The 14,947-nt window shown below is 38.1% G+C and overlaps 1 protein-coding gene across 3 annotated transcripts in view; it reads left to right on the forward strand.

The window, feature by feature from the left end:
- Positions 1–14,947, forward strand: part of CERS3 (ceramide synthase 3) — a 178,309-nt gene that overhangs the window by 35,673 nt on the left and 127,689 nt on the right. For all 3 annotated transcript variants that reach the window (XM_060401983.1, XM_060401984.1, XM_027957005.3), the window contains one exon: positions 1,878–2,051. In XM_060401983.1, the coding sequence (XP_060257966.1) occupies positions 1,879–2,051 (173 nt within the window). In that variant the 5' untranslated portion in view covers position 1,878. The remainder of the gene's footprint in view (positions 1–1,877; positions 2,052–14,947) is intronic.

Consider the following 14,947-nt stretch of genomic DNA (forward strand, 5'->3'; position numbering starts at 1 on the left):
TAGCATGGATTGCAGATTCTCTGTGACCAAGTCTGAACTGTCTCATCAGGCTTTTGATGACAGTCACCGTATGGTTAATGACCCAAACTGGGACACTCCTGAAAGGCAGGGGCACTGTTAGTAATTATGGCAGGACAACAAGCTGAGGCTCTGGGCACCTGTGTGTGACCAAACATTCCACACCTTGGATTCTTACAGTGTGGCTGAACCACACTGCTGGTGGTGTTCCATGGGCACTGGGTTATTTATCAGTCAAGAGATTTTGATAAAGTTATTTTGATTACCCTGTAGTGAATCTGAGGACATTTTTACTTCTTTCTCTGATTAACTGTTGAATGATGAGGTCAAAACATCCTCAAGAGCAAAATGTCAAGATTAAAACTTTCATAGCACAAATGAGTGTCGGACACGACTGAGTGACTTCACTTTCACTTTTCACTTTCATGCATTGGAGAAGGAAATGGCAACTGACTTCAGTGTGATTGCCTTGAGAATCCCAGGGATGGGGGAGCCTCGTGGGCTGCCGTCTATGGGGCTGCACAGAGTCGGACACGACTGAAGCGACCTAGCAGCAGCAGCACAAATGATGAGACTGGAGCATCTATATGTTCTATATTTCTAGTTACTTGATCAGTGTGCTTTCTTTCCTTAGAACTTCTATTTCCTCTTTCCCATTTTCCTGCCTTTCTCTGGTTTATTTCCATTTATTGTTCAAGGCTTCCCTGGTGGCTCAGAGGGTATAGTGTCTGCCTGCAATGTGGGAGACCCGGGTTCGATCCCTGGGTCAGGAGAAGGAAATAGTAACCCAATCCAGTATTTTTGCCTGGAGAATCCCATGGACGGAGGATCCTGGTAGGCTACAGTCCACGGGTTTGCAAAGAGTCAGACATGACTGAGCAACTTCACTTCACTTCACTGTTCAAGACATCTCAAGGGTCGCCTGTCCCAGTGATCTTTCCCTGACATGTCCTGGCTGGGCTTAGTGCTGATTGTCGTGTTCCACAGCACCTGCTATGTGTGCATGTATTAAGTCACTCAGTCGTGTTCAACTCTTTGAGACCCTGTGGACTGTAGCCCGCCAGGCTCCTCTGTCCATGGGGATTCTCCAAGCAAAATGCTGGAGTGGGTTGCCATGCCCTCCTCCAGAGGATCTTCCCAACCCAGGGGCTGAACCTAGGTCTCCCACATTGCAGGTGGATTCTTTACCATCTGAGCCACCAGGGAAGTCCACAGCACTCTGCTTTATTGTACCACAAACCTGTTTTATTGCACCTAAAAAAGTGTGTCAGTCACTCAGGCCTGCTCTGCCCACAGAATATAAGGTCCTTAGGGGAAGAACACTGGATTTTTAATCTTTGCATCCTCAGTGCCTAGCACAGGGCTTGACAAATAGTGGATCTCTGTAAATATTTGTTGACATGGAGTAATTTGAATTCTTCATTGTAATACAAAGTCAAATATACTTGTCCTTTATCTGCTGGAGAAATTCTTAGGATACCTACTTGGAGATTTTATGAGGTTGGCCTTTGGCATATTGAAGTTGTAGAGATTATTGTTAAACTAATTTTCATATGATAGAAATATATAAGAGGAAGATACAGTCTTACAATATTAATGTATGTTGTCCCAAGAGTCTGAACAGTGGTGTGTTAAACTTCAGTTTGCCATGCCATGACCAAAACTGTTCTGAGAGTTTCTGCAGAATGATACCTGTTTAATACAATGAAGAGCCATGACATCCATTAAATAATAGTACTTTGTTCTTACCCTCTGTTCAGAACTCTCTAGCTTAGGTATTTTGAGTAAAGGTGTCAGTGTTGTCTCAGTTTTAAGTATTTGTTTTATAAGTCTAATATATTCTTGTTTTATCTTTTTAGAATGTTTCAGACATTTAAAGAGTGGTTTTGGTTGGAAAGATTCTGGCTTCCTCCGACAATAAAATGGTCAGATCTTGAAGATCACGATGGACTCATCTTTGTGAAGCCCTCTCATTTATATATGACCATTCCATATGCTTTTGTCTTGATAATTATCAGACATTTTTTTCAAAAGTAAGTAATGTTTGTGTGTCTTTCCTCTCCATCCCCCTTTGCCTCACCTCTAGAATAAAGAATTTTAGTAAGATCCTTAAAGAGTCTTAAGATCGTTAAAGAATCTTAATCTGTTGCTCAGAGGTCACCACTAATGGGTGCTCATGAAATCAGATGCACACTAAATGTTGTCTAGAAACTGAACAAATAAAAATCAGAAATTCTGTCTCCACAAGTACATTAGTTTCACAGTGAAGAAAATTGAGATTAAGAAAGGTTAAGGATCACAGAGCTTATTAGTGTCAATGATGGTACAAGAACTTAGCTCATCTTCCACGTACCATGTTGTCTGACAATAGACATGCGTGCCCATGTCCTTTTCAGCAGTATTAGGAGAGTATAACCAGCAGGTGCATTATCATTTTAGAATGGCTATACAATAGCAGAAATGGCTCATTAAAGACCAAACAGTATTGTTTTATAGCATAGTTTAAAGGTTTATTGAAAATTTTAATAGCAAGCCTTCATTCCAAAGGATAAGGAAGTCAAAGAAAAAATATCAATTTGCTTTCTCAGAAAAAATGACCTTTTCTTTTTCTTAATTTACTTTAAATAGACATTACATCCAACCTTTTTATTAAAACTGTACTAGTGTCATGGTAACTGAAGATAAATGTTCATCTATAGTTTTGGTAGTTGTCTCTATTTCAAAAAACTGTTATTAGCACATTAATTTTTTTTGGAGCAAAAAGAATGTTGAAATGTCAAGAGTTGGATAAACTTAAAACAGAATCCCCAATAGCTGAGTTGGTAAAGAATCTGCCTGCAGTGCAGGAGACCCTGGTTCTCCTGGATTCAGGAAATTCAATTCCTGGGTCAGGAAAATTCGCTGGAGAAGGGATAGTCTACCCACTCCAATATTCTTGGGCTTCCCTTCTGGCTCAGCTGGTAAAAATTCCATCTGCAATGTGGGAGACCTAGGTTCAATCTCTGGGTTGGGAAGATCCCCTGGAGAGGGGAAAGGCTACCCACTCCAGTATTCTGGCCTGGAGAATTCCATGGACTGCATAGTCCACGGGGTCGCAAAGAGTCAGATCGACTGAGTGACTTGCACTTTCACTTCACTTTCACTTTTGTTCAAGACAAAATCTGATAAAGATAATTTTGTCCAAGACTAACTGAGGTGCAGATCATATGTTTATAACCATTTGCAGGGTTTTCATCCCAAGGGCACCCCACTCCAGTACTCTTGCCTGGAAAATCCCATGGACGGAGGAGCCTGGAAGGCTGCAGTCCACGGGGTCACTGAGGGTCAGACACGACTGAGCGACTTCACTTTCACTTTTTACTTTCATGCATTGGAGAAGGAAATGGCAACCCACTCCAGTGTTCTTGCCTGGAGAATCCCAGGGCAGGGGAGCCTGGTGGGCTGCCATCTATGGGGCCACACAGAGTCAGACACGACTGAAGTGACTTAGCAGCATCCCAAGGGTTTGACCAACTTTGTTTCATGGATTGTCCAAGAGGTTTCTGTACAAATAACAACTTTACTTTGGCCAGAAATGTCCTATCGATAGGGGGAGGAAAAGAAAGCCGCTTGATACCACTAAACTCGAGCTGAGAATGTTTGACAGTGTTTTCCTTTTTGACAGTTAACTCCGCTTTTACTCACATGTTTGGATTCATCAAAGAATGCCTAAATTAGAATTGTGCTGCTGCACTTGTAAATTAGCAAATTACTCTGCTGTCCTGAAATATTTGCTTTTCTTGAGTGTCTGATGAGCTTTGAACTTGACATCCAGGTTGTACACTTGCAGATTTCCTGCTTTGGTGTGGACAGCTCCATATTCAACATTTGATCAGACAGTGAACTAGAAAAGTGTTTTGCTTGCCAAAGCAGCATAGCTGAGGAAGACCAACTTGCTGTGTTCTGGTCTTGGCCTCTCCAGCAGTTATCAGGAAGGAATTAAATCTTCTTTTAATCCTTAAGGCCATTCTTACTTCTTCTCAAGGGCTTAAGTATAGTCTTTCCTAGCTCCTTACAACTTTAACTCCCAATAACTCACCCTTAGTTTTTTCCATCCCATGACACTACAGAAAACTGTGTTGCTCCACTAATCTCATATCTCTTTTTTTCATATCTCTTTTAACGCAAAAGAAGGAAGGAAAATTTAACATGAGAGCAAGATCATGCTTTCTGAAGTAGAAATTTATATTTTTTCAGGGCTTTTATGTAATTTGCATTAGATTAAACTGCTTAGATTGTAAGATATTACTTACACCTTGCATTTGAATAGAAGCTTATAGTTTAAGAGATATATAAAATCATAATTGGCATGATCTCAGTCAAGAAAATGAGAGCTAAGTGAGCTGGCCACGGTCACCTGGTTAGTCGGTAAAGAGCAGACCTGAAACTTGGCCCACATGCTGTGACACCAGATTCAGGGTTGCTGAGTTTTTATTTCCCCCTGAGCCAGAACTTCTAGGGCTTTGACAGTGTGATACTCCTGATGGCAAAAGAGAGTAAATTGGTATCCTTTGGGAATATAGAAGAGATGGCTTAAGGGGATGATAGCAAATGTGAACTTTCCTATCAAAACTTCATGTAAACTTGACACCATATTTCAGCATATCCTGTGATATCATAAGAAAGCTTCTTTCTTTTGTCCTGCATTATGTTTGCGTTATACCTCCTCATTCTAGGAAGTGACCTAGAGTTTTGATTTGTCTGGCTCATTTTTATCCTAGCTAGGAGCCATTCAAAATGAAAAAGGGCCCTTCCCAGAAAGGAGTACAGAGACAGACAGATAAAGAACAAATAAGTAGCTCATTTGAAAGTTACTGACATTTGCTTTGTATTTAGAATTTCGTTTATTTACAGGCTTTAATTTGTGCCTTATGTTTTGATATTTTGGGGGGAGGGGTCTAGAATAGCAGTTACTAACTAGTACCTCCAGATTCTTCTATACATTCTTCTTTGTGTCTTAAGTATGGTCTCGAGGGGATCTAAGCTACTCAAATTTAAGCACTTGTGGAATAAGCACATTATCTCAGTGTAAATTTTGGCCCTGGAAGAGTCCAAGGCAAGGGTAAGGGTAGTAAAATCAGAAGGTAAGCTTTTTTTCTTTTACTTTCATAATTTTGTTTATTTATTTTGTCTGTGCTGGGTCTTCTTTGCTTTGAGGGCTTTTCTCTAGTTGTGGCAAGCAGGGGCTACTCTCTAGTTGCAGTGTGCAGCGGTGGCTTCTCTTGGACTCTAGGGAACTCAGGCCTCAGTAGTTGCAGCACGCATGGGCTCAGTAGTTGTGATTTGTGGGCTCTAGAGCACAGGTTCAATAGACATGGTAAATGGTCTTAGTTATTCCACGACATACGGGAGCTTCCAAGATCAGGGATTGAACTCACGTTTCCTGCAGTGGTAGGCAAATTCTTTACCACTGAGCGACCAGGGAAGCCCTTTTCTTTTACTTTTAATGATACAATGAATAGATTTCTGGCCTCTGCCATTTCCACTGAGCAACATGAGGACATTAAGGGTTCTTTAAAGAAGGGTAGGTGTAGCAGTTTACAGGAATTGAAAAAGGATTGTTACTATCTTCAGTTGAAAGTCTCAAAATATATATGTTGGACTTAAATGTTATCTGAGACTTGCATTGCTTCAGATCTGTGTTCTTTCATATAAAACCCTCTGATTAAACTCTGATCATAGAGCCTTTCAATTCTTAGGAACTGGGAATCAATCTTAATGGCAGTAGGCTGTTGTTTCTGTCTAGGAGAAGTATTTCAACCTCACATGTTTAATAAATGCCTAGGCTTGCCTTCTTTTTTATTCCATAAAAGAATATTGAAAAAAAAAAGTATGTGTGGGGTAGTGCTCTGGGATTGCTCGGCTTTTGGCTCACAGGTAACTGTTGTAGTGCTAAGTGAAGAGGTGTCTGAACGAGGCCATCTGAGGGCTCGGTTGTGCAATAGTAGCAAACCTGTGACTCATGCCCTGGTAATTAACCTAACTTTGAACCATTTTACATGGGAGTAGAAGTTCACATTCTCTTTTCTTCCTGTTAGATTTTTCCCTTCTATTCCATATCAGTAAAATGAAAGTTCAGGCATGTTCAGGTCTAAGACCTATCATTTCCTTCCTTTTTATTCTTTTTTTTTTTTTAATTTTCTTTTTGAGTGCTAAAACTATAGTCATTATTTTATTTTATTTATTTATTTTTTTTTAGTTTTTATTTTTTAAATTTTAATATCTTTAATTCCTACATGCGTTCCCAAACATGAACCCCCCTCCCACCTCCCCTCCCCATAACATCTCTCTGGGTCATCCCCATGCACCAGCCCCAAGCATGCTGCATCCTGCGTCAGACATAGACTGGCGATTCAATTCTTACATGATAGTATACATGTTAGAATGTCATTCTCCCAAATCATCCCACCCTCTCCCTCTCCCTCTGAGTCCAAAGGTCCGTTATACACGTCTGTGTCTCTTTCCCTGTCTTGCATACAGGGTCGTCATTGCCATCTTCCTAAATTCCATATATATGTGTTAGTATACTGTATTGGTGTTTTTCTTTCTGGCTTACTTCACTCTGTATAATCGGCTCCAGTTTCATCCATCTCATCAGAACTGATTCAAATGAATTCTTTTTAACGGCTGAGTAATACTCCATTGTGTATATGTACCACAGCTTTCTTATCCATTCATCTGCTGATGGACATCTAGGTTGTTTCCATGTCCTGGCTATTATAAACAGTGCTGCAATGAACATTGGGGTACATGTGTCTCTTTCAATTCTGGTTTCCTCGGTGTGTATGCCCAAGTTTATCAAATATTTATTGTGTTTCTTTATTCTCTCCTTTTTTAAAATAAGTTTTTAATTAAGTACCTGTTCATATTTACGTATACTTACATAAGTATAAGTGAATGCATAAGTAAAAGGTGAATTGATTGTTTAGATTCTTTTGAAAAGAAATATAATGTTAAAGTATCAAACTGTACTTATATACATCCTCTGTTTTACTAAAAATGTTATTCCTGTTCTTGAAGCCTGAACAAGTTAACAAACAGGACTGTTATTTCTCTTTCTTTGAATTAATGCTTTGACTGTAGATGTTTTCCTCATATCAGCAAGTATATTATAGATATGTATTTTTATCCATTGTGTATGCTTATCTCTCACATGACCCTCTAGAGGGAAATGTTATACTTGATTTGGCTTTGAAATGTATAGGCCATTTCCAGGAGAACTTAGGCCATCTGGAAGTTAGATTGGCTTATACACATTTTATCCTGGCTTCCTTGGTGGCTCAGGTGGTAAATAATCTGCCTGCAATGTGGGAGACCCAGGTTTAGTCCCTGGGTCGGGGAGATCCCCTAGAGAAGGGAATGGCAACCCACTCCAGTATGCTTGCCTGGAGAATCCCATGGACAAAGAAGCCTGTCCAGCTACTATTTACTGGGTTGCAAAGTGTTGGACACAACTGCGCAGCTAACACTAAGGCTAACTAATACATTTTATCAGAGTATTTTAGTAAAATTTATTTTTTTAATTTTTGGCCATACCATGCAGCATGTGGGATCTTAGTTCCCCGATCAGGGACCAAACCTATGCCCCTTGCATTGGGAACTTAGAGTCTTAACCATTGGACTGTCACGGAAATCCCTAGGAAAATTTTTATTCAGTTCCATGGTTATAAAAATGAATTTAAGGGTTAAATGATCATTCATAACTAAATTTCCAGCATTTAATTACATACAGAAACTTCTCAATACTAGAATAGCCTGACCTATCAGACAATGGAGCCTTCGTTAGAACTAAGGGGAAAATAGGGACATGTGATTTTTAATCAGCTTTACTGAGGTATGATTTACATATAAGAAAGTTCATCTGAAATTTGATGCATTTTGACAAATGCATGTAACTATCACCACAATTATGATGTAGAAGATTTCAGTTGGCTGAAAACATCCCTGTACACTGTGTAGTTAATTCTCTTCCTACCTACTGCCTCCTTGCCATCACTAAAATGCTTTGTCAGTATAATTTTCTTTTTTCTAGGATTTCCTATAGATGGAATCATATAGATTATAGTCTTTTGTGTCTGATTTCTTTCACTTAGCATAATGCTTTTGAGGTTTTTTTTTTTTCATGTCATTATATGTATCAGTGATTCTTTGTCATTGCTAAGTAGTCTTTCAACATATTCCTATACTGAAATTTATTATCCTTTAACTAGTATGGAAATTTGGATTGTTTACAGCTTTGGCCTATTACGAATAAAGCTTCTGTAAACATTTGAGTAGAAGAATTTGTGTAGGTATACACTTTTATTTCTCCTGGTAAATAGCTAAAGTGTTCTTCAGAAGGCATTGTTAATGCAAATATAAATCTATACAATAGATTATTTGGCAATAAAAATGAATGAACTTCGATTGTGTCCAGATACACTGATGGATCTCAAAAACATTACTCAATGAAAGAAGCCAGGCACAAGCAACCACAAATTATATGATTCTATTACATTAAATATCCAGAAAAGGCAGTTATGAAGACAGAAAGTAGAGTAGTGATTGCCTGTGACAGGATTGACAGGGAGCAGGGATTAAAGTAAATATATGTGAGGTGTTATATTGGAATTATGAAAATGTTCTAAAGCTGATTCATGGTAATAATTGTACAGCTTGGTAAATTTACTTTAAAAAAATCAGTGAATAGTATACTTGATATGATGAATTATATATGTAAAAATGCATTAATAGTTATTTTTAAAAGATGTCAATAAAATGGAGTGGTAAGTCAGTTTAGAAAATCTGTGCAAGACATTTTGTATATATTTGATGAGGGACTTAAAGTCTGAATGTGTAAAGAACTCATAACTCAATAACAGACAAAAAGACTTGATTTTTTTTTAATGGGCAAAAGTTGGAGCAGCAATCTCACCAAAGGAGATACTAATAGCAAGTAAACACATAAAAGATGTTCAATACCATTAATCATTACCAAAATGCAAAGTAAAACCACTATGCACTGGAAGTTAACAAAAATGTCAGAGTAAGGACCTCTGAAAATTTTCTCCTTCATAACATCAGGAAACTAGCAAAAATTGTCAAATTAACTTTTCAGAATTAACCAGAGGCTTGCAGCAATCCAGAGAGTGTTACTGAAAAAAAAAAAAAAAAACCAGCTGACTGTTATAAAGAGCAGCAAGCTTTGTGGCATTTTAACTTGCCCTATTTCTATCCTTGCCTTTCCTCCTCTCTGATACCTTTGAAAAACCAACAGCCCACAATTTCAGTGGAAACCAGCAGCCTGGTAACCACTGAAGGAAACAGAACAGAGTTGGAGCTCCTTCAAACCATCATTCCCAGAGAAGAGTCATTCTCTGACCTGTCTGTTGGTTCCTTGAAAGGGCACTACTCATAAACTCTTTATTTCCCTTTTCCCTTGGGGAGAGAAGGGGTACTTGTCTGAAACTATTAGAGACAGTTGATTAACTTTGGAACTGCCTGAGGGTAGTGGAAAAGGAAAGATATACCCATTTGAATGCAGAGTTCCAAAGAATAGCAAGGAGAGATAGGAAAGCCTTCCTCAGAGATCAGTGCAAACAAATAGATTAAAACAATACAATGGGAAAAACTGGAAATCTCTTCAAGAAAATTAGATATACTGAGGGAACATTTCATGAAAAGATGGGCACAATAAAGGACAGAAATGGTATGGACCTAACAGAAGCAGAAGATATTAAGAAGAGGTGGCAAGAATACACAGAACTATACAAAAAGATCTTCATGACCCAGATAACTATGATAGTGTGATCACTCACCTAGAGCCAGACATCCTGGAATGCGAAGTCAAGTGGGCCTTAGGAAGCATCACTATGAACAAAGCTAGTGGAGGTGATGGAATTCCAGTTGAGCTATTTCAAATCCTGAAAGATGATGCTGTGAAAGTGCTACACTCAATATGCCAGCAAATTTGGAAAACTCAGCAGTGGCCATAGGACTGGAAAAGGTCAGTTTTCATTCCAATTCCAAAGAAAGGCAATGCCAAAGAATGTTCAAACTACCGCACAATTGTACTCATCTCACATGCTAGAAAGTAATGCCCAAAATTCCCCAAGCCCGCCTTCAACAGTACGTGAACCATGAACTTCCAGATGTTCAAGTTGCATTTAGAAAAGGCAGAGGAACCAGATATCAAATTGCAATATCCATTGGATCATCAAAAACCAACAGAGTTCCAGAAAAACATCTGCTATATTGATTACACCAAAGTCTTTGACTGTGTGGATCACAACAAACTGTGGAAAATTCTTGAAGAGATGGGAATACCAGACCACTTTACCTGCCTCCTGAGAAATCTGTATGTAGGTCAGCAAGCAACAGTTAGAACCAGACATGGAACAACAGACTGGTTGGTTCCAAGTTAGGAAAAGAGTACATCAAGGCTGTATATTGTCACCCTGCTTATTTAACTTCTATGCAGAGTACATCATACGAAGTGTCGGGCTGGATGAAGCCCAAGCTGTAATTAAGATTGCCAGGAGAAACATCAGTAACCTCAAATATGTAGATGACAACACCCTTATGGCAGAAAGTGAAGAAGAACTAAAGAGCCTCTTGATGAAAGTAAAAGAGGAGAATGAGAAAGCTGGCTTAAAACTCGACATTCAGAAAACTAAGATCATGGCATCTGGTCCCATCACTTCATGGCAAATAGATGTGGAAACAGTGGTAACAGTGACAGACTTAATTTTCTTGGGCCCCAAGCTATGAGCATCCTAGACAGCAGAGACATTACTTTGCCGAGAAAGGTCTGTCTAGTCAAAGCTATGGTTTTTTCAGTAGTCATGTATGGATGTGAGAGATGGACTATAAAGAAAGCAGAGCACCAAAGAATTGATGCTTTTGAACTGTGGTGTTGGAGAAGACTCTTGAGAGTCCCTTGGACTGCAAGGAGATCCAACCAGTCTATCCTAAAGGAAATCAGTCCTGAATATTCATTGGAAGGACTGATGCTGAAGCTGAAGCTCCAATACTTTGGCTACCTGATGGGAAGCTGACTCACTGGAAAATACCTTGATGCTGGGAAAGATTGAAGGCAGGAGAAGAAGGGGACAACAGAGGCTGAGATGGTTGAATGACATCACCGAGTTTATGAGCATGAGTTTGAGGAAGCTCCGGGATGTGGTGATGGCCAGGGAAGCCTGGTGTGTTGCAGTCCATGGGGTGGCAAAGAGTTGGACACAACTGACTGACTGACTGAACTGAACTGAGGGTAGTGGATAACTAGTGGGTCAAACAATAAACAGAAAGCTTTCCTTTTTAAAAGATAAGCTGGGAAATATGTCCATAGGGGATTTTGAAAAGCTCTGACCTACTCTTGGAAGTTAGAAGGCCACTTGAATTTGTAGAGCTTTGGGCATGCCCAGGGCCACCCACATGATCAAGAAAAGTATGATCTAGAAGTTAGTGCAAAGCTCTCACCTCTGGATGACCTTAAGGCTTTGTGCAAACAGGAAGTGAAGGCTAAGGCAAAGTTGTCCACTGCCTGGTCGAGTGTTGAAGGTGTGCCCTGAAGTGTACACGAGCCCTTTAGCAAACACAGGAAGATTTAATTGGTTCCAAGCATTTAAGGACATCTCTGTCTAATCGTTAGTAGAACACTAAGCTAACCTACTAAAGACTTTAGTGTCTACACATAAAGAATATAGACTTTACAGATCAGATTTTAAAAGTAAACAACAAATGGACGACAACAAACAGCATGAACAACAACAAACTCTGAAGAGGGGGATATTCTGATTTCCAAAGTTGCCATATTATATTAGTAAGCATGTCTCAGTTCAGTTCAGTTCAGTCGCTCAGTCGTGTCCGACTCTTTGCAACCCCGTGAATCGCAGCACGCCAGGCCTCCCTGTCCATCACCAACTCCCGGAGTTCGCTCACACTTGCGTCCATTGATTCAGTGATGCCATCCAGCCTTTAAGCAAAAATTATGACATGCAACAAAATAAGAAAGTACAGCTCGTACAGAAGGGAAAAAAACCAGCAGCCAATAGAGTGTGTCCCTTACAAAGCCTGGATGTTAAACTTATTAGACAAGACTTTAAGTCAACTGTTTAAAAAATGTTCAAAGAACTAGAGAAACCCATGCTTAAAAACTAAGGAAAGAAATGTCTCATTAAATTAAGAATATCAGTAAAGAGATAAAATTATAGATTATTTTAAAAAATCAAATAGAAATTTGGGACTTGATAAGTACAATAACTCATATTAAAAATTCACTGGAGGGCCTTAACAGCATTTTGGGGCAGGGAAAAGAAAGATTCAGCAGTCTAAGGAACAGAAAAAAAATAAGAATATAGAAAAATGAAGAATCTCAGAGACCTCTGGGCCCTGATGAAGCATAACAACATATGTATAATGGGAATTCCAGAAGAAGAGGATAAAATGGACAGAATAGAAAATATTTGAAGAAATAAGTGGCTAAAAATTTCCCCAAATCTGATGACACACATTAATCTGTAATTTGGGAAGCTAACCAAACTCCACGAAGAATAAGCTTAATTAAAGAGGTTGATATCTAGGTATATCATAAGCAAACTGTTGAAAGATAGAATTGAAAGCAATGAGAGAGAAGCATATTATCATATAACAATGATCTGTGATAAGATTGAGTTGATTTCTCATCAGCAATCATGGAAGACAAAGGCAGTAGGAGGACAAATAACAAGAAAGAAAAAACTGTCAACCAAGCAAAATTATCCTTCAAAATGAGAGAAAATAAGACAGTTTTAGATAAGCAAAAACTGGGAGAATTTGTTGCTAAGCAGACCTGCCCTATGAGAAATACTAAAGGGAGTCCTACTGCCTGAAAGCAGAGGATGCAGACAGTAACTTGAGTCCACAGGAAAAAATAAAGAGCACCGGTAAAGGACCCACATAAGAAATAAAAAGAATAAATGCATTTTTTTGGTAATATGTTTTACTCCTGTCTGATTTGAAAGACAGCTGCATAAAACAATAATCATAAATGTCCGTTGATGAGAACACAATTTAGAAGTACATAATTTATATGACAGTAGCAGCACAGAGAGGGAAGGTAGTGGAGTTTTGTATAGTGCTTAAATTGTTTTACTGTTAATCCGAATTAGAAAATTATAAATTAATATGTTAATTGTAATCCCTAGATTAACCACTAAGAAGATGATTTTTTAAAATAATGAAACAAGAGAAAGAATTAAAAGAATACACTAGAAAATATCTGTTTAGCACAGAGAAGATAGTAATGGATGGATAGAGAAACAAAAAAGCATAAGCTGTATAGAAAGTAAATAGCAAAGTGGCAGATATAAATCCTGTCTATCAGTAATTAAGTGTAATTTGCATTAAATGTAAATGAATTAAATACTCCAACTAAAAGATATAGGAGGACTGGATAGAAATATTAATATATGATCCAACTATATAATTTCTATGAGAGACTCACTTTAAGTTCAAAGACATAAATAGGTTGAAAGTGAAAGAATGAGAAATATATATATTACGCTGCTACTGCTGCTGCTAAGTTGCTTCAAACATATATGTACCTAGCAACATAGTCCCAAAAACATGAAGCAAACAGAACTGAAAGGAGAAATAAACAATTCAACAACAATAGTTGTAAACTTCAATACCCCATTTTCAGTAATGGATAGAACAACTAGGCAAAAAATCAACAAAGAAATAGACTTGATCAGTGTTGTAAATGAACTAGACCTAACACACCTCTATAGAGCACATCACCAATAACAGCAGAATACACATTCTTCTCATGTACACGAGGAACAGTCTCCAGAATAGACCATGTGTTAGGCCTTAAAACTAATCTCAATAAAAGTAAGAGGATTGAAATCATACAAGGTATGTTTTCTGACCACTATTGAATGAAATTAGAAGTCCATAATAGAAGGAAATTGAGAAATTAGCAAATATATGGAAATTAAAGAGGATATTTCTAATAACCTATGGGTCAGAGGAGAAATCACAGGTAAATCAGAAAATGCTATAAGATGAATGAAAAAGAAAGCACCACACCAAAGCTTATGGGATTCAGCTAAAGCAGTGCTTACTAGGACATTTATAGCTATAACCACATATATTTAAAAAGAAAAAAGATCTCAAATCAGTAATCTAACCTTCTACTTTAATAAACAAGGGAAAAAAGCAAACTGAATTTATAACAAGCAGAAGTTAAGAAATAATAGAAATTAGAATATAAAATCAATAAAAGCCACTACACCCACAGTAGAATTGCTAAAATTAAAGAGACTGGCAATACCAACTACTGGCAGAGATATGGATAACTGGGGCTCTGGCACATTATTGATGGACGTGTAAAATAGTATAGACACTTTGGAAAACATTCACTAAGTTCTTATAAAGTGAAGTGTACACTTGCCGTACAACTTGTCAATCCCATTGCTAAATATTTACCCAAGAGTCTTGCTATTTTTCATTAGTTAGAACTTTAAATAGGGGACATAATAATTTCTTTAAGATAATATCACTAAAGAAAATAATAACAAAACATTTATCTTAATCTTTAGTAGTCTTAAACATGAAACTAAATAGAATGGTTTATCCTGGTTCCTGGATATTACATATAAATATATTTGAGTTTACATAGAATGGATTTTAGAACTATGCAAGTACAGTTGACCCTTGAACAACAAGGGTTTGAACTGCAGGGTCCACTTGTAAGCAGACTTTTTACAGTAGTAAATACTACAGTGCTAAATCTACTGTTGGTTGAACCCATGGATGTGAAACCTTGAATAAGGAGGAACCGCTTACCTAGGGGCTGACTATAAGCTATATGAGGAGGATTCTCATTGCACTGTTAGCACCCCTCATCCCTGTGTGTTTAGTCACG

Source organism: Ovis aries, chromosome 18 (assembly GCF_016772045.2).
Source record: "Ovis aries strain OAR_USU_Benz2616 breed Rambouillet chromosome 18, ARS-UI_Ramb_v3.0, whole genome shotgun sequence".
NCBI classification, from domain to species: Eukaryota; Metazoa; Chordata; class Mammalia; order Artiodactyla; family Bovidae; genus Ovis; species Ovis aries.